This window comes from Pristiophorus japonicus, chromosome 1 (assembly GCF_044704955.1).
Source record: "Pristiophorus japonicus isolate sPriJap1 chromosome 1, sPriJap1.hap1, whole genome shotgun sequence".
NCBI lineage: Eukaryota > Metazoa > Chordata > Chondrichthyes > Pristiophoridae > Pristiophorus > Pristiophorus japonicus.
Genome location: NC_091977.1, coordinates 386805761 through 386832405, shown reverse-complemented (window position 1 = coordinate 386832405; position 26645 = coordinate 386805761). Strand labels below are relative to the sequence as shown.

Genomic DNA, 26645 nt, shown 5'->3' with positions numbered 1-26645 from the left:
AAATGTAATACCCCACATTTATCTGTGTTAAATTTAATTTGCCAATTATATGTCCATTCTGCAAGTTTATTAATGTTCTCCTGTAATTTGTTGCCGTCCTCCTCTGTATTGACAATTTGGTGTCATCCACAAACTTAGAAATTGTTTTTTTGATTCCAAAGTCTAAATCGTTAATATAAATTGTGAACAACAGTGGTCCCAGCACTGGTCCTTGTGGAACACCATTACCCGCCTTCTGCCACTGTGAATATCTACCTTTTACCCCTAATGTATAATATGCATTAATGATTTAGATGAAGGAATTGAATGTAATATCTCCAAGTTTGCAGACACTAAGCTGGGTGGCAGTGTGAGCTGTGAGGAGGATGCTAAGAGGCTGCAGGGGGACTTGGACAGGTTAGGTGAGTGGGAAAATGCATGGCAGATGCAGTATAATGTGGATAAATGTGAGGTTATCCACTTTGGTGGCAAAAACAGGAAGGCAGAATATTATCTGAATGGTGACAGATTAGGAAAAGGGGAGGTGCCACGAGACCTGAGTGTCATGGTTCATCGGTCATTGAAAGTTGGCATCCAGGTGTTGGCCTGCCTTCATAGCGAGAGGATTTGAGTATAAGAGCAGAGAGGTTTTGCTGCAGTTGTACAGGGCCTTGGTGAGGCCACACCTTGAATATTGTGTACAGTTTTGGTCTCCTAATCTGAGGAAGGACATTCTTGCTATTGAGGGAGTGCAGCGAAGGTCACCAGACTGATTCCTGGGATGGCAAGAATGACATCTGAAGAAAGACTGGATCTACTAGGCTTATATTCACTGGAATTTAGAAGAATGAGAGGGGATCTCATAGAAACATGTAAAATTCTGACAGGATTGGACAGGTTAGATGCAGGAAGAATGTTCCCGATGTTGGGGAAGTCCAGAACCGGGGTCACAGTCTAAGGATAAGGGGTAAGCCATTTAGGACCGAGATGAGGAGAAACTTCTTCACTCAGAGAATTGTGAACCTGTGGAAATTCTCTACCACAGAAAGTTGTTGAGGCCAGTTTGTTAGATATATTCAAAAGGGAGTTAGATGTGGCCCTTATGGCTAAAGGGATCAAGGGGTATGGAGAGAAAGCAGGAATGGGGTATTAAAGTTGCATGATCAGCCATGATCATATTGAATGGTGGTGCAGGCTCGAAGGGCCGAATGGCCTACACCTGCAACTATTTCCTATGTTTCTATTCTCTGCTTTCTGTCTTGAAGCTAGCTAGCTATCCATTTTGCTACTTGTCCCCTGACTCCACATTCTCTGACGTTGTTCATCCATCTATTAAAAGTTATTATTGAAAGTTCGTCACCATCCTCCGCCTGCTCCATGACGACATGCAGGCCGTGATCCTTACCAAAGGATCTATTACAGACCCAATCCACATCTGGACTGGGGTCAAACAGGGGTGAGTCATCACCCCAACCCTCTTCTCAATCTTCCTCGCTGCCATGCTCCACCTCACAGTCAACAAGCTCCCCACTAGAGTGGAACTAAACTACAGAATCAGTGGGAACCTGTTCAACCTTCGCCATCTCCAGACTAGGTCCAAGACCACCCCAACCTCTGTCATCGAGCTACAGTAAGCAGACGATGAGTGCATCTGCGCACATACAGAGGCTGAACTTCAGGACAGAGTCGACGTATTTACTGAGGCGAACGAAAGCATGGGCCTTACGTTAAACATTCGTAAGACAAAGATCTTCCACCAAAGATGTCCTAGTCGCATGCCAGACACGAGATTCCCAAAGCAAGTGCTCGACTTGGAACTCCTTCATGGCAAACGAGCCAAAGGTGGGTAGAGGAAACATTACAGGGACACCCTCAAAGCCTCCCTGATATAGTGCAGCATCCTCAGTGACATCTGTGAGTCCCTGGCCAAAGACTGCCCTAAGTGGAGGAAATGCATCCTGTTATATATGTGGACTTGTATTTACTCTGTACAGCCACCAGAGGGCTCATCCCCTGGAGTCCCAAGAGATCCCATAATCCCTTGGGAGCACAGGTATTTAAGGAGGTTTCACAGGTTGGAGAGGCACTCTGGAGACCTGCAATAAAAGACTAAGGTCACACTTTACTTTGAGCTCACGGTGTTCAGTCTGACTCTTTCTCCACACACAACAATTAGCGACGAGATACAGATAGCAAACCCAAGGATGCAGAGAACACTGGGCATCCTGGAGAAATTTTCAGAGGGAGATGATTGGGAAACTTTTGTGGAGAGACTCGACCAATACTTTGTGGCCAATGAGTTAGATGGGGAAGAGAACGCTGCCAAACGAAGGGTGATCCTCCTCACCGTCTGTGGGGCACCAACGTATGGCCTCATGAAGAATCTGCTCACTCCAGTGAAACCCACGGAGAAATCGTACGACAATTTGTGCACACTGGTCCGAGAGCATTTGAACCCGAAGGAAAGTGTTCTGATGGCGAGGTACCGGTTCTACACCTACAAAAGATCTGAAGGCCAGGAAGTGGCGAGTTATGTCGCCGAGCTAAGACGCCTTGCAGGACATTGCGAATTTGAAGGACATTTGGAGCACATGCTCAGAGACTTTTTCGTACTTGGCATTGGCCACAAAACCATACTTCGCAAACTTTTGACTGTAGAGACCCCAACCTTGAGTAAGGCCATTGCGATAGCCCAGGCATTCATTGCCACCAGTGACAATACTAAGCAAATCTCTCAGTGCACCAATGCTGCTACAAGTACTGTGAACAAAGTGATGTTGTTTTTGAATCATAACATACAGGGCAGGTCACACATACCTGCAGCTGCACGTCAGCAGATGACTCAGAGTCCACCATCAAGGGTGATGAATGCAAGGCCATTAACACCTTGTTGGCGCTGCGGGGGTGATCATCGTTTCCATTCATGCCGATTCAAAGAGTATGTTTGCAAGGGCTGTGGAACAATGGGACACCTCCAACGAGTGTGCAGGCGAGCTGCTAAGCCTGTTAAACCTGCAAACCACCATGTTGCAGAGGAGGACAGATCCACAGAGGATCACTATGAACCAGAGCCTCAGATAGAGGAGGCAGAGGTACATGGGGTACACACATTCACCACGAATTGTCCCCCGATAATGCTGAATGTTGAACTAAATGCACTCCCGGTGTCAATGGAGCTGGACACAGGCGCAAGCCAGTCCATCATGGCAAAAAGACTTTCGAAAGGTTGTGGTGCAACAAGGCCTCAAGGCCAGTCTTAACTCCAGTTCGCATGAAACTAAGAACTTACACGAAAGAACTGATTCCTGTAATTGGCAGTGCTACCGTAAAGGTCTCCTACGCTGGAGCAGTGCACAAGCTACCACTCTGGGTGGTACCGGGCGATGGTCCCACGCTGCTCGGCAGGAGCTGGCTGGGAAATATACTCTGGAACTGGGACGACATCCGGGCGCTATCGCCTGCTGACGACACTTCGTGTGCCCAGGTCTTAAACAAATTTCCTTCGCTCTTCGAACCAGGCATCGGGAAATTCCAAGGAGCGAAAGTGCAGATCCACATAGTTCCGGGGGCGCGACCCATCCATCACAAGGCGAGAGCAGTACCGTACATGATGAGGGAAAGGGAGAGATCGAGCTGGACCGGCTGCAACGAGAGGGCATCATTTCACCGATCGCGTTCAGCGAGTGGGCCAGTCCTATTGTCCCAGAATCTGTGCCGATTACAAAGTAACTATCAATCGTTTCTCCCTGCAGGACCAATACCCATTACCAAAGGCCGATGATCTCTTTGCAACGCTGGCGGGAGGAAAGACGTTCACAAAGCTGGATCTGACTTCAGCCTACCATGATGCATGAACTGGAGGAATCATCGAAGGCCCTCATCTGCATCAACACGCACAAGGGTTTTTGTTTATAACAGGTGCCCATTTGGAATTAGATCAGCGGCCGCGATATTCCAGAGAAACATGGAAAGTTTACTGAAGTCGGTCCCGCACACCATGGTCTTCCAGGACGACATCTTGGTCACAGGTCGGAACACAGTCGAGCACCTGCAGAACCTGGAGGAGGTTCTTAGTCGACTCAATCGCGTGGGGCTCAGGTTAAAACGCTCGAAGTGCGTTTTCCTGGCGTCTGAAGTGGAGTTCTTGGGAAGGAGGATTGCGACGGATGGCGTCAGGCCAACCAACACGAAGTCGGAGGCAATCGAGAATGCACCAAGGCCACAGAACGTGACGGAGCTGCGGACGTTTCTCGGACTCTTGAACTATTTTGGTAACTTCTTACTGGGTCTCAGCACACTGCAAGAACTACGAAATCGTCTTACTACGAAAAGGGGCAAATGGGTTTGGGGCAAAAGCCAAGAAAAAGCGAGAAAATTGTTATGCTCAAACAAATTGCTTGTGTTGTATGATCCATGTAAGCATTTGGTACGAGCATGTGATGCGTTGTCATATGACGTCGAGTGTGTATTGCAACAAGCTAATGATTTCGGGAAACTGCAACCAGTTGCTTATGCATCCAGGCATCTGTCTAAGGCTGAGAGAGCCTATAGCATGATTGAAAAAGAAGTGTTAACATGTGTCTATGGGGTAAAGAAAATGCATCAATACCTGTTTGGGCTAAAATTCGAATTGGAAACTGACCATAAGCCACTTATATCCCTGTTTTCCGAGAGTAAAGGGATAAATACCAACGCATCGGCCCGCATCCAGAGATGGGCACTCACGTTGTCCACATACAACTACACCATCCGCCACAGGCCAGGCACAGGAAACTGCGCTGATGCTCTCAGTAGGCAGCCGTTGCCCACCACAGGGGTGGAAATGGCGCAGCCCGCAGATCTAGCCATGGTTATGGAAGCATTTGAGAGTGAGCAATCACCCGTCACTGCACGAAAATCAAAACCTGGACAAGCCATGACCCCTTATTATCTCTAGTCAAAAGCTGTGTGCTTCATGGGAGCTGGTCCAGTGTCCCAGTGGAAATGCAGGAAGAGATAAAGCCGTTCCAGCGGCGCAAAGATGAAATGTCTATACAGGCAGACTGCCTTCTGTGGGGCAATCGAGTAGTGGTCCCCAAGAAGGGCAGAGACACCTTCATCAATGACCTCCAAAGTACCCACCCAGGCATCGTAATGATGAAAGCGATAGCCAGATCCCATGTGTGGTGGCCCGGTATCAATGCGGACTTAAGAGTCCTGCATTCACAGATGTAAGACATGCTCGCAGTTAAGCAATGTACCCAGGGAGGCGCCGCTAAGTTTATGGTCTTGGCCCTCCAAACCGTTGTCTAGGGTACACGTCGACTATGCAGGCCCATTCTTGGGTAAAATGTTCCTTGTGGTTGTAGACGCATACTCCAAGTGGATTGAATGTGAGATAAGGTCGGCTAGCACGTCTGCTGCCACTACTGAAAGCCTGCGGGCCATCTTTGCCACAGACGGCTTACCCGATTTCCTGGTGAGCGACAACAAGCCATGTTTTACCAGTGCTGAGTTCAAAGAATTCATGACCCGTAACGGGATCAAACATGTCACATCTGCCCCGTTTAAACCAGTGTCCAATGGTCAGGCAGAGAGAGCAGTGCAAACCATCAAGCAAGGCTTGAAGAGGGTAACTGAAGGCTCACTGTAGACTCGCCTATCCCGAGTCCTGCTTAGCTACCGCACGAGACCCCACTCACTCACTGGGATCCCACCTGCTGAACTGCTGATGAAAAGAGCACTTAAGACAAGGCTCTCGTTAGTTCACCCTGATCTACATGAACAGGTAGAGAGCAGGCGGCTTCAACAAAGTGCATACCATGATAGCGCAAATGTGTCACGCGAGATTGATATCAATGATCCTGTATTTGTTTTAAATTATGGGCAAGGTCCCAAGTGGCTTCCTGGCACTGTCGTGGCCAAAGAGGGGAGCAGGGTGTTTTGGGTCAAACTTTCAAATGGACTCATTCACCGGAAACACTTGGACCAAATCAAACTCAGATTCACGGACTATCCTGAGCAGCCCACCTTGGACCCTACTTTTTTTGATCCCCCAACATACACACCAGTGGCAACTGGCACCACGGTTGACCACAAAGCAGAACCCATCATCCACAGCAGCACTGCAGGGCCCAACACACCAGGCAGCCCAGCAAGGCCAGCTGCATAGCAGCTCAGCGAGGGCCCAACAAATGATTCAACAACATCAGCTTTCACACCGAGACGATCAACCAGGGCAAGAAGGGCCTCAGATCGACTCACATTGTAAATAGTTACACTATTGACTTTGGGGCGGGGGGGGGGGGGGGAGTGTTGTTATATATGTGGACTTGTATTTACTCTGTACAGCCACCAGAGGGCTCATCCTCTGGAGTCCAAAGGTATCCCATAATCCCCTGGGAGCACAGGTATTTAAGGAGGCTTCACAGGTTGGAGAGGCACTCTGGAGACCTGCATTAAAAGACTAAGGTCACACTTTACTTTGAGCTCAAAGTGTTCAGTCTGACTCTTTCTCTATACACAATACATCTGGGAGGGCGCTGAGCACCTCGAGTCTCATCGCCGAGACCATGCAGAATTCAAGTGCAGGCAGCGGAAAGAGCATGCGGCAAACCTGTCCCACCCACCCTTTCCCTCAACGTCTATCTGTCCCACCTGTGACAGGGACCTGTGGTTCTTGTATTGGACTGTTCAGCCACCTAAGAACTAATTTTAAGAGTGGAAGCAAGTCTTCCTCGATTCCGAGGGACTGCCTATGATGATGATGATGATTGAAAGCCTTTTTGAAAATCTAGATAAATTACACCTATTACATTATCATTGTCTACTCTCTTTGTTACCTCTTCAAAAAGCTCAATAAGGTTGGTCAAAGCAAGACTTTAACTTTTGAAATCTTTGCTGACTATTCATTACAATATTTCTGGTTTCTAGATGTCCTCCTTTAGTAGGGATTCCATTATTTTTCCTACTACCGATGTTAAACTGACTGGTCCATATTTCCCTGGACATGTTCTAGCCCCCTTTTTTAATATAGGTATTATGTTAGCTATCTGCCAGTCCTCTGGCACTACACCTTTTTCTAATGAATTATTAAATATGTGTAGTAAGGCTTCTGCTATCTCTTCCTTAGATTCTTTTAAAATGCGTGGATGCAATCCATCTGGGCCAGGGATTTTATCCTCTTTGAGTTTGATTAGTTTATTTAATATATCCCCTCTTTTTATTTTAAATGTACTTATCTCATTACTAATCTCATCATCCAATGTCATGTCCACCTGTTCTGTCTCCCTGGTAAATACTGAAACAAAATCATTACTTAATATTTCTGCCATCTCTCTATTGTTACCTGTGGTAATATCCTGTTTATCCCTTAATGGCTCTATTCCCATTCCAACCTTCCTTTTTTAATAATGTGCCTGTAAAATATTTTACTATTTTGTTTTATGTTGCTTGATAATTTAATTTCATAGTTCCTCTTTGCCTTCCTAATTGTTTTTTTGACTTCACTCCTAATCTCCTCTATAAGGCAATCCCCTGCTGTCTATGTACTAAATGTATGCCTCTTTCCTTACCCTCAATTGTTCCTTTATGGCTTTATTCATCCATGGAGTCTCATTAGTGTTTAGTTTGTACTTTCCTTTTAGTGGAATATATTGTTCCTGCACTCCATTGAACACTGTTTTAAATATATCCCATTGCTGCTCTACTTTGTTTTTTGCCAATATTGTTGCCCATTTTATTTTCCTGAGTTCTATTCTCAGCCCGTCAAAAGCAGCTTTTCTCCAATCTATTACCCTGTTTTTTGTCATACTTATGTCCTTCTCAATTATCATCTTAACGCATGTTATATTATGGTGACTACTGCCTAGGTATTCCCCTACTTTTACTTCTCTTATCTGCTCTGGTTCATTTCCCATTATTAGATCTAATGATTTGGATGAGGGAACCAAATGTAATATTTCCAAGTTTGCTGACGACACAAAACTAGGTGGGATTGTGAGTTGTGAGGAGTATGCAAAGAGGTTGCAAGGCGATTTAAATAGTTTGAGTGAGTGGGCAAACATATGGCAGATGCAGTATAATGTGGATAAATATGAAGTTATCCACTTTGGTAGGAAAAACATAAAGGCAAAGTTTTAAATAAATGATGATAGCTTGGGAAATGTTGATGTACAAAGGGATCTGGGTGTCCTTGTACACCAGTCATTGAAAGCAAACATGCAGGTGCAGCAAGCAGTTAGGAAGGCAAATGGTATGTTGACCTTCATTGCAAGAGGATTTGAGTACAGGAGCAAGGATGTCTTGCTTCAGTTATACAGGCCCTTGGTGAGACCACACCTGGAGTATTGTGTGCAGATTTGGTCTCCTTACCTAAGAAAGGATATACTTGTCATAGAGGGAGTGCAGCGAAGGTTCACCAGACTTGTTATGAATGTAAACCTGTAAATACCATGTCTAACCACCAGAGGGCTTATCACCTGGAGTCCCAAGGGATCCCACAATCCCTTGGGAGCACCTGTATATAAGGAGGTCTCACTGGAGAGGCACTCTGAGATCTGTAATAAAGGACTAAGGTCACACCTTACTTCGAGCTTGCAGTATCTAGTCTGACTCTTTATTCAAGACAGAACAACTGGCGACGAGATACAAATGATGAACCCCACCGCAACAATGCAGAGAACCATGGGCATCCTGGAGAAATCGGAGGGAGATAATTGGGAAACCTTCGTGGAGCGACTCGACCAATACTTCATGGCCAACGAGCTGGAAGGAGAAGCGATCACTGCTAAACGAAGGGCGATCCTCCTCATTGCTTGCGGGGCACCAACATAGGGCCTCATGAAAAATCTGCTTGCTCCAGCGAAACACACAGACAAGTCGTATGATGAGTTGTGCACACTGGTCCGGGAGCATCTAAACCCAAAGAAAAGTGTTCTGATGGCAAGGTATCGGTTCTACACGTACAAGGGGTCTGAAGGCCAGGAAGTGGCGAGCTACGTCGCCGAGCTAAGGCGCCTTGCAGGACATTGTGACTTTGAAGGACACTTGGAGCACATGTTCAGGGACTTCTTTGTATTTGGCATTGGCCATGAAGTAATACTTCGCAAACTTTTGACTGTAGAGACCCAAACCTTGAGTAAAGCCATAGCGATAGCCGAGACGTTATTCACCACCAGTGACAATACCAAACAAATGTACAGGGCAGGACTTACACGCCTGCAGCTGCAAGTCCGCAGATGACTCAGAGTCCACCATCAAGGCCATTAACACCTTGCTGGTGCTGCGGAGGTGATCATCGCTTCCATTCATGCCACTTCAAAGGATACGCTTGCAAGGGCTGTGGAACAATGGGACACCTTCAACGTATGTGCAGGCGAGCTGCAAACCCTGCTAATCCTGCAAACCACCATGTTGCAGAGGAGAACAGATCCACGGTGGATCATGATGAACTAGAGCCTCAGACCGAGGAGGCAGAGGTATATAGGGTGCACACATTTACTAAAAAGTGTCCCCCGATAATGCTGAAGGTTGAATTAAATGGACTCCCAGTGTCCATGGAGCTAGACACGGGCGCAAGCCAGTCCATAATGAGCAAAAAGTATTTCGATAAATTGTGGTGCAGCAAAGCCTCAAGGCCAGTCCTGACTCCCATTCGTACTAAACTGAGAACGTACACAAAGGAACTGATTCCCGTAATCAGCAGTGCTACCCTAAAGGCCTCCTATGGTGGAGTGGTGCATGAGTTACCACTCTGGGTGGTACCGGGCGATGGCCCCACACTGTTCGGCAGGAGCTGGCTGGGAAATATACGCTGGAACTGGGACGACGTCCGAGCGCTTTCGTCTGTCGACGACACCTCATGTGCTCAGGTTCTAAACAAGTTCCCCTCGCTGTTCGAACCAGGCATCGGGAAGTTCCAAGGAGCAAAAGTGCAGATCCATTTGATTCCGGGGGCGCAACCCATCCATCACAAGGCGAGAGCGGTACCTTACATGATGAGAGAGTGGAGATCAAGCTGGACAGGCTGCAACGAGAGGGCATCATTTCGCTGATGAAATTCAATGAGTGGGCCAGTCCAATTGTTCCAGTCCTCAAGGGAGATGACACCGTCAGAATCTGTGGTGATTACAAAGTTTCTCACTGCAGAATCAATACCCGCTACCGAAGGCAGACGACCTATTTGCGACGTTGACGGGAGGGAAAACGTTCACCAAGCTAGACTTGACCTCGGCCTACATGACACAGGAGCTGGAGGAATCATTGAAAGGCCTCACCTGCATCAACAAGCACAAAGTTCTCTTCATTTACAACAGATGCCCGTTTGGGATTCGATCGGCCGCGTCGATATTCCAGAGGAACATGGAAAGCTTGCTGAAGTCGGTCCCTTGCACCGTGGTCTTCCAGGATGACAGCTTGGTTACTGGTCAGGACACCGTCGAGCACCTGCAGAACCTGGAGGAGGTTCTTAGTTGGCTTAATCGTGTGGGGCTCAAGCTAAAACTTGTTTTCCTGGCGCCTGAAGTGGAGTTCCTGGGGAGAAGAATCGCGGCGGACGGCATCAGGCCCACCGATTCGAAGACGGAGGCAATCAAGAACACACTGAGACCACAGAACGTGATGGAGCTGCGGTCGTTTCTAGGACTCCTGAACTATTTTGGTAACTTCTTACCGGGTCTTAGCACACTGTTAGAACCACTGCACTCTTTACTATGTAAAGGAGACGAATGGGTATGGGGTAAAAGCCAAGAAAATGCCTTTGAGAAAGCTAGGAAGCTGTTATGTTCAAACAAATTGTTTGTGTTGTACGATCCATGTAAGCATTTGGTATTGGCATGTGATGTGTCGTTGTACGGGGCCGGGTGTGTATTGCAACAAGCTAATGAATTTGGGAAATTGCAACCGATTGCTTATGCATCCAACAGTCTGTCTAAGGTCGAGAGGGCCTACAGTATGATCGAAAAAGAAGCATTAGCATGTGTTTACGGGGTAAAGAAAATGCATCAATATCTGTTCGGGCTCAAATTTGAATTGGAAACCAACCATAAGCCACTTATCTCCCTCTTTTCTGAAAGCAAGGGGATAAATACGAATGCATCGGCCCGCATCCAGAGATGGGCGCTCACCTTGTCCGCATAAAACTACACCATCCGCCACTGGCCAGGCACAGAAAACTGTGCCGATGCTCTCAGTAGGCTGCCATTGCCCACCACCGGGGTGGAGATGGCACAGCCCACAGATTTAGCCATGGTAATGGAAGTATTCGAGAGTGAGCAATCACCTGTTACCGCCCGACAGATTAGAACCTGGACGAGCCAGGACCCCTTACTGTCCTTAGTAAAAAAAACTGTGTGCTCCACGGGAGTTGGTCTAGTGTCCTGTTAGAGATGCAGGAAGAAATAAAACCGTACCAGCGGCGCAAAGATGAAATGTCTATACAGGCTGACTGCCTCCTATGGGGTAATCAGGAAGTGGTTCAAAAAAAGGGCATGGACACTTTCATTAGTGATCGCCACAGCACCCACCCAGGCATCGTAATGATGAAAGCAATAGCCAGATCCCACGTGTGGTGGCCCGGTATCGATAATTTGTGCACACAGGACTCTAAGTCTGCAACACATGTTCACAGTTAAGCCATGCACCCAGCGAGGCGCCACTAAGTTTATGGTCCTGGCCCTCGAAACCGTGGCCCAGGGTCCATGTCGACTATGCAGGCCCATTCTTGGGAAAAATGTTCTTAGTGGTTGTAGATGCATACTCCAAAATGGATTGAATGTGTGATAATGTCGCCAAGCACATCCGCTGCCACCATTGAAAGCCTACAGGCCATGTTTGCCACGCACGGCCTACCTGATGTCCTTGTAAGTGACAATGGCCGTGCTTTACCAGTGCCGAGTTCAAGGAGTTCATGACCCACAATGGGATCAAACATGTCACATCTGCCCCGTTTAAACCAGTGTAAAACGGTCAGGCAGAGCGAGCAGTTCAAACAATCAAGCAGAACTTGAAAAGGGTAACTAAAGGCTCACTGTAGACTTGCTTATCCTGAGTCCTGCTCAATTACCACACAAGACCCCACTCGCTCACTGGGGTCCCTCCCGCTGAACTGCTCATGAAAAGGGCACTTAAGACAAGGCTCTCATTAGTCCACCCTGAGCTACACGAACAGGTAGAGAGCAGGCGGCATCAACATAATACATATCATGATCGCACAAATGTGTCATGTGAAATTGAGATAAATGATCCTGTATTTGTGTTGAACTATGGACAAGGTCCCAACTGGCTTCCTGGCACTGTTCTGACCAAAGAGGGGAGTAGGATGTTTGTGGATAAACTCTCAAATGGACTCACCTGCAGGAAACATTTGGACCAAACCAAACTCAGATTTACGGACTATCCAGAACAACCCACAATAGACGCCACCTTTTTCGACCCTCCAATACACACACACAAGTGGCAACCGACCCAGCGGTTGACCACGAAGCAGAACCCATCACCCGCAGCAGCCCAGCAGGACTCACCACCCCCAGCAGCCCAGCAAGGCCAGCTGCGCAGCAGCCCAGCGAAGGCCCAACAAACGACTCACCAAAACCAGCATTTGCACCGAGACGATCAACCAGGGAAAGGAAGGCCCCAGATCGACTCACATTGTAAATAGTTGCACTATTGAGTTTGGGGGGTGGGGGGGGGAGTGTTGTTATGTATGTAAACCTGTAAATACCATGTCTAACCACAAAAGGGCTTATCCCCTGGAGTCCCAAGGGATCCCACAATCCCTTGGGAGCACCTGTATATAAGGAGGCCTCACAGGCTGGAGAGACACTCTGAGATCTGTAATAAAGGACTATGATCACACCTTACTTTGAGCTTGCAGTATCTAGTCTGTCTCTTTATTCAAGTCATAACAAGACTGATTCCTGGGATGGCAAGACTGTCGTATGAGGAGAGATTGGTCGATTAGGCCTGTATTCACGAGTTTAGAAGAATGAGAGGGATCTCATTGAAACGTATAAAATTCTGACGGGGTTAGACAGACTGGATGCGGGGAGGATGTTTCTCCTGACTGGGAAGTCTAGAACAAGGGGTCACAGTCTTAGGTTACGGGGTAGGAAATTTAGGACCAAGATGAGGAGAAATTTCTTCACTCAAGAGGGTGGTGAACCTGTGGCATTCTCTACCACAGAAGGCTGTGGAGGCCAAGTCATTGAATATATTTAAGAAGGAGATAGATAGATTTCTAGATACAAAAGGCATCAAGGGGTATGGGAAGAAAGTAGGAATATGGTGTTGAGATAGAGGATCAGCCTTGATCATATTGAATGGCGGTACAGGTTCGAAGAGCCGAATGGCCTACTACTGCTCCTATTTTCTATGTTTCTATAGCGAATTCTCCCTTGTTGAGCTTTTTACATATTGGGTTAGAAAGGAGTCCTGTACATATTGGATAAACTCCTTTCCCTCATCCTCTTTACCTACCTCTTCTGTCCAATTAATATCAGGGTAGTTGAAATCCCCCATGATTATTATTCTATATTTATTACTCATTTCCTTAATTTGTCTGCATAGCTCTTCCTCCACCTCCCTTCCACAATTAGGTGGTCTGTAGACTACACCTATTAGTATGATCGATCATTTATTATCTTTTATCTCTATCCATATGGATTCTATTTTTGTCTTGCTGATAGCTGCATCACTTTTTTTTACTGCTATTACATTATCGCGGAAAGGTACAGCTATTCCCCCTCCCCTTTTTCCCTCTCTATCTTTTCTAAATATGTTGTACTCTGCAATGTTTAATTCCCAGTCCTAATTTTTCTGCAGCCATGTCTCAGCAATCCCTATGTCTGGTTCCTCGCAATGCATGATTGCCTCCAGCTCCCCTGTTTTATTACAGACACTGTGTACATTGCTGCAGACAACTTAACTCATTTTTAATAGGATTTCCTCTCACTTTATGTTTAACCATCTTTTTAGACTCCTGTTCTATAACTCTATTTATTCCCTTGCCATCAATGTCCTCCCTTACTTTATTCTTTCCTATGCTCTCTTTTCCTGTTTTGTTTATATTTAGGCTGGTTACGTTTCTTGTTGATCCCTCCCTCCATCTTACTAGTTTAAAGCTTTTGCCACCTCCTTATTTACCCTTTCCGCTAGGACACGGGACCCATCCCGATTCAGGTCCCATCAGTTCACCTCCTTCCTGTCCTAGAACTGGTGCCAGTGTCTCATGAAAAGGAACCACTCTTTCCCACAACAACTCTTTAGTCACATATTAGTTCTCCTGATCTCTCTGCTTCTATGCTAATTTGCACGTGGCTCAGGCACTAATCCAGAGATTATTACCCTCAAGGTCCTACTTTTTAATTTAGAGCCTAATTCCTGATACTTTTTCAGCAGGACCTCCTCCCTGTTCCTACCACGACAACTGGATTTACTCCCTCCCTTTCCAAGTTCCTCTCTGGCCGCCGTGAGATATCCCTTACGCTGGCGACACACCCTTTGGGATTCTTGTTCTTGGCTGCAGAGGATGCTATCTATCCCCCTAATTATAGAGTCCCCTATCATTACCACATTTCTATTCTGTTCTTCCCCCCCCCCCTTGGACAACCTTCTGAGCCACAATGCCTTGGTCTGCATTGTGGCTTTCCTCCCCGCAGTCTTTCTCCTCGTCCTCACAGGTAGCGAGTACATCGTACCTGTTGGACAGGACCAGTGTCTGCAGGACCCCCTTCTCAACCTCTCCTAAATCCCAGCGACCCGGCTCCCTAACAGTCACACCCTCCCTTTCCTGAACCTGTGCTTTCCTCTGGGATGTGACTGTATTCTGGATAAAACTGTCCAGAAATTCCTCCGCCTCCCTTGTGTGTCGGAGTGTCTCCAACTCGCACTCCAGCTTAATGACTCTGAGCCGGAGAGATTCGAGATGGAGACATCTCATGCAGATGTGTTTGCTCGGGGCAGTCTCGCTGTCCACAAACTCCCACATACTGCAATCCAGACACACAACCTGCTCTCCCATATCTTAGTGTAGCTTTATTTTATTTATTTAATTCATTAAATTCTTTATTCAATTATTATTTATAGTTATATTAATTAATTTAAATAGTTAAGCTATAAGTTTAATGGAGTGATTCCAGGAAACGACTAAATGCTGCGTAGTGGCTTTCTGCGCAGTGCATAACGCTTCTAGGACGCCACAACCATGTCACTTGTGCGACTGGATTGAATAGATTTGTTTAATACAAGTTTCTCACACCTAGTTTAGTGAGAAAAGTGAGAAAAAAAACCTTAATACTCACCAACCAATCTCCTACCTGCTGTCCTTGAAGGTTCCGCCGCCGCTGATACCTCCTCCAATTAGGTCCTTCCCTCTCTTCTTCAAATTCCCACTCTTCCCAAATTCCAAAATAAACCACTCTGTTCAAGTCCACTTTGGTTAAGACACTCTGTGCGGAGCACTCTCTTTACTTATAATATGTTACTGTAGCCCTACACTGTTATGCAAATAGTTAATAGGTAAACTGCTGCTGATTGGGAAACAGCTACACTTAAAACATTTGGCAGAAGGTTGCTAATTCTCTTGTTGGGAATTCGAGTTTAAAGAACTAATTATGAACAAATATTGGAGGAAGAGATTCACTGATCAAGAGCTGTGCAAGAATTAAGAAATCTGGTTTTGATTTAGAAAAAGATAAATGCTGCTCAGGAACAAGGATATTCTATCAAGAAAAAACAGGAGTACTTTCAACTTTAAAGATGTAAAGACTGAGCAAGACAGATATCATTTCTGCAGATAAGAAGTAACTGATAAAGAAGCAAGGTTTCTATGCCACAATTTACAAGTCAAAAGACATTGGAGTGGGAAAGTGAACGACTCCAAAGGCCAAGCAGAGAACTAGAGGGGCCTCATGCTTCGGAAGGCAGTGGAGTCCTTCTTTTAAAAATGCAGATCTGCTCCTTTGATATCATCAATGCCCAACTGCAACTTTAAGCCAAGGCCTGTACAGGAAAGTTGGCGTGCCTTCCCTGCCAAGCCAACCTGGGGCCAGAAGAGGTCCAGAAAGATAAGTGGTTTTCCTTTTTTTTTTATTCCTTGTGGGCCAGGAGGAGCAGAAGTTCTGACGACCAGGAACCATTCCTTTGCATCCCCAGCGGCTGCCTCCAGAAATCCCACTTCTGTCTGCTGTCCAGCTTCCTGCCGGCTTTGAGTGGTAGACTGACGGGGCTCATGCAAATGAGACCCCAGTGTTAAAATCTCCTGGACCTCACGCTGCAGAGGGCCCGACAGTTTCCCAACCGCCTCTGACATGGTACAGTAGCATAGTGGTAATATTACTGGCCTAGTAATCCAGAGGCCTAGACTAATGATCAAGAGACACGAGTTCAAAGTCCACCACAGCAGCTGTGGAATTTAAATAAATTTGGAAATAGAAAGCTAGTATCAGTAATGGTGACCATAGGCTCAAATTTGGCCCACCCATTTTTTTCGGCGCACTCATATGAATGCGCCGACTTCCTATAATCCAAACGGTGCCAAAAAGATGGCCCCAGATTCTGGCCCCACTACCGACTCTCCCGGGGCTTGGCGCAGTGTGGTGAGTCCATCAGGGGGTGGAGCTAGGGCCCTGCGCTTAAAAAAGTGCCGGCAGCGTCCGCATGCGTAGTAGAGCGTTCGCGCATGCGTAGTAGAGCGTTCGCGCATGCGCAATAGCTCCTCCCATGTTTATAATGATGTGTGCCTGCAGCGTGGGATCCAACGCATCCCGCCCTTATCCCGGACCGAGTGGCTTGCTGTACAGGCCGGCCCGCTGCCTTCCCGCGCTGAGGGCTACAAGAAACAGGTTGGTGCGGGGAGCCTTTTGATCGGGGGTGGGTGGGAATGGGGGAAGAGTTTTGATCGGGGGAGGGGGGAAGGAAAAGAGTTTTGATCTGTGAGGGAGGAGAGAGGAGAGTTTTGATGGGGCTGGGGGGGAAGGAGGAGAGTTTTGATCCAGGGGGGGAGGAGAAAGGAGAGTTTTGATGGGAGGGGGAAGGAGAGTTTTGATCCGGGGGGGAGGAGAGAGGAGAGTTTTGATGGGGGGGCGGGCGGTGGGGCTGCGGGAGGGTGTGATAACTGTGTAGCCAGTAATTTTAATGAGCTTACTCAAGACTTTCCTTAACCCTGTTGATGAAAATACTTACCTACGAGCATGTGGTACTTCTATTTTTTATTTGGATATTTTGAAAAAGTTATGTAAATATGTTTTGTCTCTTTACTTCTTTTATATTTGTAGTTTAAGCTTCCATGAATGCTTCTGTTGTATAGTAAATTAACTTTGCGAAGTTTGTCATATGATGAATAGCTGTTTGATCCTATTCACATTCTTTAGTCAAGTCATTAAGTACCTACCTGCGCTGATTTCTTAACTCTCTGCAAGGGTTTTCTGTGCGGCCACAAGTGGCCACATACGCTGGCCTAAGTTAGTTTGGAGCAACTATTAGCTGTCCAAACTGGCTTAAATGGCCAAAACGAGCGTAGGTGGCTGGTGACATCCCCTTTTGAACAAAACTAAACTAAAAAAAATCCTTACTAACTCACTTACATTGGCGCAAATTGAATGTGCAAAATGGGGATTTTTAAGATACTCCAGAAAAATCAAGTTACTCAAAAAAAAACGGAGCAACTCCTGGGCAGTTTTGGGCTCCATGAAACTGATTGTTGTAAAAACCCATCTGGTTCACCAATGTCCTTTAGTGAAGGAAATCTGCCATCCTTATTCCGTCTGGTCTATATGTGACTCCAGACCCACAGCAATGTGATTGACTCTTAACTGCCCTCTGAAATGGCCTAACCACTCAGATGTATTCAAAAAGGCAGCTCACCACCACCTTCTCAAGGGCAATGGATGGGCAATAAATGCTGGCCTTGCCAGCGACATCCACATCCAGTGAATAAATTTGAAAAAGACTCTCACCCAAGACACTTACAACTGCATTTCAAACTCCCAACTGCCTTGCTTTTGGAAGAATACTTCTGCAGTTGTCAATGATCTCAACCACTCCCTCACCTCCATATTTGATTCCCTGTCCACAGCAAAACCTTTACTCACTCCCATTTTTGTTATTCCCCTGATTTGGTCCTCATTGTTGCTCCCCAGGACCAAGAGCTAAAGACATGAGCGTATTTAGCACTCAACTGGGTTGGCCATCCATCACCAGATCTGGTTGGACATCAAGCACTTATTGGGTTGCACCCTGTCAATGCCATTCACTACACCCAGATCAACCTGGAAAGCAAAGATAACCACAGCCCCCTCCCCCAACTTCTTTTCTCCACAACCAATCATTTCCTTAAACCTCTCTCTCCTGTGCCCGCTACTCTCACCTCCAACATCAAGCACGAGGAGCTCATGGACTTCTTTATTACTACGATTGAGACCATATGTTCAGCTGCCTCAGCTGCTTTCTATCTTCTCCATCAAGTGGCTGTGGGCCTCCCCAACCTACGTTGGTGGAATTGTGTGGGCGTATCTGAAGCACCCATGCAGATGTGGGCCGCTTGTTCCAAATATGATAGCAACCCACCACAATTTGGCACAAGGTAGGCTTCATTGGCGAACAGGAATTCCACTCTGCTGCACTTAGGGAATTCCCAGAATTTTGGTCCCATGAAGTTTAGTCCATATAGACTTACAGATTTTTCTAAAATTGAAGTTCACTGAAATGGATCTGCCATTTAACCAGAGTGTTAAGTTGCTGCTGGATTGTGTATATTTTACTGCTGGTGAGTACTAATTATGTTTGCTGAACATATTATATCGAATTGTGTCACATATTATTGACGCAAAATGCTGAGGTGAATTCTATTAAATAATCCTTTTGACAAGTGACAATAAAAACATCCAGGTTTCAAAGTATGATGCACTCAATCTGATGAAGATTATCTCAGCGCAGCCAAAGGAAAAATATAATTAAGAAAGAAGCTAACTTGGTCGGGCCAACCCCCTTTTTAAATAACATATTGTAACTTTTAAAACCATCTAATCTGAAGCAAGGACTACTATCTTCAGGGTTGATGCCCTTAAGGCCCCACTGCATCAAAAACTGTATTTCAATAAAGACACAAGACAAAATTACACATGAACTGATGTGGTTTTACTGCATTTGGCCAATCATTAAACCAAAACTAACCAATCCGTATAAAATTCAACTAAAAGTTTCACACCTTCTGTCCAATTATCTATCATAGCTTACCTAACGTACAGCATGTTTTAACGTGTTCTTTACTATAGATGTGGACCTTACTTCCTACCTAGATTACTTTGTTTATCCAGGTCCGAATGCAGTTATTAAAAACACTCAGTTGATGCACACAGTGGGTTGTACAACACACAGAATGGGTGTAGATGTGCTTCACAGAACAGAGGAGCAAAGGGTACAAAATGTTACTGCTAGGCGAGACACCTCAAATTTCTGTGATGGTGGTGAAAATCAAACACCATAACTGCTTTCCTGGCATATAATCTTATAACCTCTACTGATCAGTGCTAACATCAGTTCATGTATCAATAAGCATTTTTTCTTTGTGATTCAGTTTTTGTTTTTTGCATACAACTCTTGAGTAGCAGTCTGTTTCTTAATCATATATATGCATATAGAATGACAAATGCTTATATCAGCATAAAAAGATAAGCTGAATGACTATATATGAAGACAACAACTATAACTCTCACAGCACTGCCATTGGTTAACTTTAAATACTTAAGCATCATAAAAAGCTGAAACTAAAGCTACACTAAGGAAAATTGGTAGTTACTGAAACAATGGTGAAGTATTTATAGCCAATGGTGATGTATTTATCTTATCAATTTCTTAAAAAATCACTTTCCACTAAAAATTGATATACGAGCTCAGCAGCATGATAGCAAATCTACTGCTAACAGGCAACCAACACAAGTATTTATTTTTCTTTGCAAAGGGGAATCTATACAGTCTGGTCATTTCCCTTGTGAATTAACAGTACCATGCATTTTTTTCTCTTGCGTTCTATTAGTGTTGTCTTCACATAGATTCATATAATGGTATTGGTCATTTCCTCATACACATACACCCTATCGCGTGTTGACAAGTTTATAAGGATGCAGTGGCAGCCGTGGGTGCTACAGGCTCCTTGACGACAGCCTTTGAATCCTTGCAGTCCTGAGCTGTGTTGCCTGAGTTAGCCTGTTTATTGTCTGCTTTCTGTGCCAGATGTTTGACTTGTCTGTAAAGATGAATTGATCTAAATTAGTACAAACATTTGAGCCACACAATATCAATGTATTTATATAGATTACAAAGATATTTAACAGTGTACAGCACCTTTTATTTAAAAAAGTGAACACATAATTATAAAATAGTGAACATGTTACAACATGTTATATTTATGCATACAGTAGATGAGAACCCAGAGAAATATTATCATGCTGGATGGTTTGATGCACCGCATTAGTGTTGGCCAAGTACTTTTAAACTCAAAAATTTGCACTTGGTCTGTAACAGATTTTATTGAGATTTATAAGTTTTCTGAGTCCTCATCAGGTATCCCTCATGCTGCGATCAGAGCGCACATCAGAAAATTACGGACTATGAGGCATCTTGCCACATGCAAGGAATGAGCAAACTACCCTATGTACTAATTATGGGACCTTATTGTAACCTTTAGTGTGACCTGTAATAACAGTGAACCTGCATGAAATTACTTTATTATAGCCTTTAAAAAAAAATCAAATCCTAAATGCATGTTCTTCAATACCTGTTTCATGTTTACTACCACATTTTTATTTAGGATCTGGCTACTGATCTAGAAAGATATTTAAAGTAATAAATCTGGCCTAGGGTTCTGAAATAACAAGTGTAGATGTGTGGTAAGGCCAGCACTGGCTTGGCTATGATATCCGCCATGGTCAAATAGCCTGGCAACATGCAGTGTCTGGGCTCACACATTGTCCACATGTTAATGCACCAAATGCCTTCCGGCATCTCTGGAAGTGCACAAGTTAAATCTTCAAAAGAAGATGGCAGAAAAATTGGAAACAATTCTAAAACAGCATCCGCACGACATGTGTTGTTATGAAGTTGATCATTTAATATTATCCTGATGTCATTGCCTTCAAACGTCATACTTTAAATTTAAAACAAAGTATAATAAATCATACATTTTATTTAGATGATTTTCAAAACAATTCAAGATCTGTATTTTTTTTAACTTTGGGTGAGAAACACAGGGCCACCTCAATTCATTTTCAGTATTTTCTTGATACATTAATTATTCTAGATTCTTATCAGGGATTCAGATGCACATAACATGGAATATGCTGAGAACTTGGGCTTATAAGGTTGAGTAGACTCAAGAAAACAATTATTTTTAAAGTCTTAATTTAAAAATTGCATTACTTCTCCACAGAAAGTTTTGTGGAATATGACAACAAAAATAACATTCCTCACTGTAATTTTAAAGAGTTTGGGGCTGAAATTGCCTACCGCTGGAAACGGGACACACCTACCCTGTTTCCCGTGTTTTTATCGGCTTTATTTTTTGGCAGACCGGAAGTCGGTCAAAATGGGGGTGGATGTTCGGTGGTGAGCACACTAGAGGGGCGGAAGTTGGGGTCAGGCGGAGTGGCCATCGCTGTAAGTCATCAGAGTAACATTGATGACATCATCACGGTGCTGCGTCACCACAGCTCTCTACTTCACTTAAAGGGAAGAGCCTGCGCGATTGTTTAAGTTCGGTCCACTGGGTCACCAGGGAAGGTTTCGGCTGGGCCAGTGACCTGGCACCCAGGCTGCCTGTTGGCGGCCTGGCCGAACCCAGGGGCATAATTGTCGGTCTGACATGGCAGTTGGCTGACAAAAGAAAACATGGCAGCAGCGGCAGTAGATCCCCCCCCCTTTAATGGGAGCCACACTGCCATTTAACAAGGACTACAGCCTCACTGCACCAGCAGAATAAAACAGTTTTTGGCACCACTCAGCGGGAGCAGGATTTTTCACCAGAATTTCGCCATTGGAGAAACATTGGAGGTGCGCGCTCTTACAGATCGACAGCAGTGGGAGGGGGGTGGGGGGGAAAGAGCCGGTCACCGCCGGGATACCACAGGAGTGGAATTTTAAAAATGGTGGCAATTACACAAAACATCGACGGCCATTGCACTCCACAGCGTGGCCATCGATTTCCGGCGGTAACAGGCCTTAAGAGAAGGGCCAATTTCGGCCCTTTAAGTATAACATGATTCAGGAAGTTTGTAATTTTTCAATTTCATTTTCCAATTGATTTCTCATTGGGATAATTCTATCTTCACACTCTCTTTGAGTCCATTTCTACTACTACCTCTATTACCTTTTGCCAAGGCAACTGTTTGAGAGCATTCTTGTGAACATTTACAAAAAATATTTACAGGCACCAGGCACACAAATGCCGAAGAATTAGATACCAACAGAGGAAGATCAAGGAGATCACAAACTCCATTGGGAGCGGTGAAAATTGTAAGTAACGGAAAATAAAAGAAAAATGTCAGTAAAATCAACCCAGGAGGGCAGATCCTCACACCCTGGGAACAGGTAACTTAAGGGGACCAGTCACCTGAGTAAACTTCACGTAAACGTAAATAAAGAAATAATAGAACGATTCAGTGGAACAGCTCCACTCTCCTCGGCCTCGGAACAGGTAAGGCTTCAGCTGGGATCAAGTAACAAAGAAAGGTAGCGCAACATTAGAACAGGATCCTCAACCTGAGGAAATTTAAAAGGGGTAGTGGTAGGTTGAAGTAGATTCAACAAATCTAAGAGGACACCTGGAAGAAACAAATTGTCAAAGGGAGCAATCTCAGTGAAATAAATTTAAAAGTGAAGCAGCCAAGAGAAATACAATTAAGATGGAAGCTATGAGGTGTGTTTGCTATAGGATATTTACAGGTAACAACAACTTATATTTATATAGCGCCTTTAAAGTAATAAAACATCCCAAGGCGCTTCACAGGAGTGTTTTCAAAAGGAACTTAATACAATCACTATCACTAATGAAGTAATACTTGGTAAAATAATGGAACTAAAGGTGGACAAAGTCCCTAGACCTGATGGCTTACATCCCAGGGTCTTAAAAGAACTGGCTGCAGAGTTAGTAACTGGCTGCATTGGTTGTAATCTACCAAAATTTCCTGGATTCTGGGGCAGTCCCAGCAGATTGGAAAACCACAAATATAACGCCCCTATTTAAAAAAGGAGGCAGACAGAAAGCAGGAAACTATAGACCAGTTAGCCTAACATCTGTTGTTGGGAAAATGCTATCGTCCATTATTAAGGAAGCAGCAGCAGGACATTTGGAAAAACATAATTCAATCAAGCAGAGTCAGAATGGTATTATAAAAGGGAAATCATGTTTGACAAATTTACTGGAGTTCTTCGAGGATGTAACGAACAGGGTGGATAAACGGGAACGGGTGGATGTGGTGCATTTGGATTTCCAGAAGGCATTAGATAAGGTGCCACGAAAGAGGTTACTGCACAAGATAAAAGTTCACAGAGCTGGGGATAATTTTCAAGTTGGCAAAAAGTAACGAGTGGGTTGTATTACGCTCATGATAAAAGATGACATTGAGTACTGTAAGCAATGAGTAAGTGTGACCTTAGCTCCTTTAATTAGACTCCAGAGTGCAGATACCACGTGGGTGGCCTGCTTATATACAGTGCGCCCAAGGGATGCTGGGATCCCTTGGGACTCCAACAGGTAGGCCCTCTGGTGGTGGTATGATACAGGTTGCCAAGGGTTAAATACATAACATCATTCCCTCGTAAAGTCACCATGTCCATAATTGAGTACAAAGACAGGGTCATTGACCTCAATATCGCGTGACAAGTTTGCGCAATCATAGTATCTGCTTTGTTGTTGTCGCCTGCCCTCGATGTGATCATGGAGATCAGGATGGACAAGAGAGAGCCTTGTTTTGAGCGCCCTTTTCATGAGCAGCTCAGCTGGGGGATCCCCGGTGAGCGAGTGGGGTCTGGTGCGGTAGCTGAGCAGAACTCGGAACAGTCAAGTCTGCAGGGAGCCTTCCGACACATGTTTCAAGCTTTGCATGATGGTTTGAATTGCCCGTTCTGCCTGGCTGTTGGATGCGGGCTTGAACGGAGCAGATGTGACATGTTTGGTCCCATTGCGGATCATGAATTCCTTGAATTCAGCACTAGTGGAACACGGCCCATTGTCGCTGACTAGGACATCAGGCAGGCCGTGTGTGGCAAACATGGCTCATAGGCTTTCGATGATGGTGGTGGACGCGCTTACAGACATTATTACACATTCAATCCATTTTGAATAAGCATCCACAACAACCAAGAACATTTTGCCTAGAAATGGGCCCGCATAATCAACGTGGATCCTAGACCACGGTTTGGAGGGCCTCGATCACAAACTTAGCGGTGCCTCTCTGGGTGCATTGCTCAGTTGAGAGCAAGTGTTGCACTGGCGCACGCATTACTCTAAATCTGAGTCGATGCCGGGCCACCACTCATGGGATCTGGCTATAGCTTTCATCATTACAATGCCTGGGTGGGTGCTGTGTAGATCACGTATGAACGTTTCTCTGCCTTTCTTGGGCAAGACCACGCGATTACCCCACAAAAGACAGTAAGGACATTTCGTCTTTGTGCCTGTGGAACAGCTTAATCTCTTCCTGCATCTCCGCTGGGATGCTGGACCAGCTCCCATGGAGGACACAGTTTTTTTTTACCAAGGATAGTAAAGGATCCTGTCTGGTCCAGGTCCTGATCCGGCGGGCCATAACAGATGACTTTTCATTTTCAAATGCATCCATCACCATAAGCAAGTTTGCAGGCTGTGCCATTTCCACTCTGGTGGTGGGCAATGGTAGCCAACTGAGAGCATCAGAGCAGTTCCCTGTGCCCGGTCTGTGGCGGATTACATAGTTGTATGCCGACAGCATGAGCGCCCATCTTTGATTGCAGGCAGAGGCATTGGTGTTAATCCCTTTGCTCGCTGAGAATAGCGATATGAACGGCTTATGGTCAGTTTCAAGCTCAAAATTGAGACCAAACAAATACTGGTGCATTTTTTTCACCCCGTAAATGCATGCCAGAGCTTCTTTTTCAATCATGTTGTAGGCCCATTCGGCCTTGGACAGACTCCTGGACACATAAGCGACCGGTTGCAAAATCCCTGATTCGTTAGCCTGTTGTAACACACACCCGACACCGTACGATGACGCAACGCAAGCTAGCACTAATCGCTTACATGGGTTATACAGAACAAGCAATTTGTTTGAACATAACAGATCTCTGGCTTTCTCAAAAGCAGCCTCTTGTGAATTCCCCCATATCCAGTCATCTCCCTTGCTCAGTAGCACATGTAGGGGTTCTAGCAAGGTGCTTAACCCGGGTAGGAAATTACCGAAATAGTTGAGGAGTCCCAGGAACGACCGCAGCTCCGTCACGTTCTGTGGTCTCGACGCGTTCTTGATGGCCTCCGTCTTGGCGTCGGTGGGTCTGATGCCGTCTGCTGAGGTTCTTCTTCCCAAGAACTCGACCTCTGGTGCCAGGAAAACACACTTCGAGCATTTCAATCTGAGTCCCACGCGATCTAGCTGACTTAGAACCTCTTCCAGATTCTTCAAGTGTTCAATGGTGTCCCGACCTGTGACCAGTATGTCGTCCTGAAAAACCACGGTGCTCTCCATGTTTTGTTGGAAAATTGCTACGGCCGACCGAATCTCGACGGGCATCTGTTATAGATGAACAGACCTTTGTGCATGTTGATGCAGTTGAGGCCTTTTGAAGATTCCTAAAAGCTCCTGCGTCATGTAGGTCGAGGTCAGGTCCAACTTGGTGAACATCTTTCCTCCAGCCAGGGTCGCAAATAGGTCGTCTGCCTTCGGTAGCGGGTACTGGTCCTGTAGCGAAAAACGGTTAATCGTTACTTTATAGCCTCCACAAATTCTGACCGTGCCATCACCTTTAAGTACCGGGACAATCGGACTGGCCCACTTGTTGAATTCCACCGGCACGATGATGCCTTCTCGCTGCAGCCTGTCCAGCTCAATTTCCACTTTCTCTCGCATCATATACGGTACCACCCGTGCCTTGTGGTGAATGGGTTGTGTACCTGGAACCAAGTGGATCTGCACTTTCGCCCTGAGAAACTTCCAATGCCTGGCTCGAACAACGATGGAAATCTGCTCAGAACCTGGCCACATGAGGCATCATCGACGGACGAAAGCACTCGGATGTCGTCCCAGTTCCAGCAGATTTTTTCCAGCCAGCTTCTGCTGAACAGTGTGGGGCCATCCCTGGCACGATCCATAGTGGGAGTTTATGCACTGTTCCATCATAGGAGACTTTGACTTCTGCGCTGCCAATTACAGGGATCAGTACTTTTGTGTAATTTCTTAGCTTGGTATGAATGGGGCTGAGCTTGGGCCTGTGTGCCTTGTTGCTCATTATGGACTGACTCGCACCCGTGTCCAGTTCCATGGATACTGGAATACCGTTCAGTTCAACTTTTAACGTGATTGGTGGACATTTTGTGGTGAAGGTGTGTACCCCGTACACTTCTGCTTCCTCGGTTCGAGTCTCTAGCTCAGCCTGATCCACCATGAATCGATCTTCCTCTGCAACGTGGTGGTTTGTGGTGTTTGCAGTTCGCCTGCACATTC

The 26645-nt window shown here is 45.6% G+C and overlaps 1 protein-coding gene across 2 annotated transcripts in view; it reads right to left on the bottom strand.

Moving 5' to 3' along the window:
- Positions 1-19070: 19070 nt before the first annotated feature.
- The window catches only part of stau2 (staufen double-stranded RNA binding protein 2), a 675620-nt gene continuing 668045 nt past the window's right edge, over positions 19071-26645 (bottom strand). For both annotated transcript variants that reach the window (XM_070891163.1, XM_070891156.1), the window contains one exon: positions 19071-20200. In XM_070891163.1, coding sequence (XP_070747264.1) covers positions 20068-20200 — 133 coding nt within the window. In that variant the 3' untranslated portion in view covers positions 19071-20067. The remainder of the gene's footprint in view (positions 20201-26645) is intronic.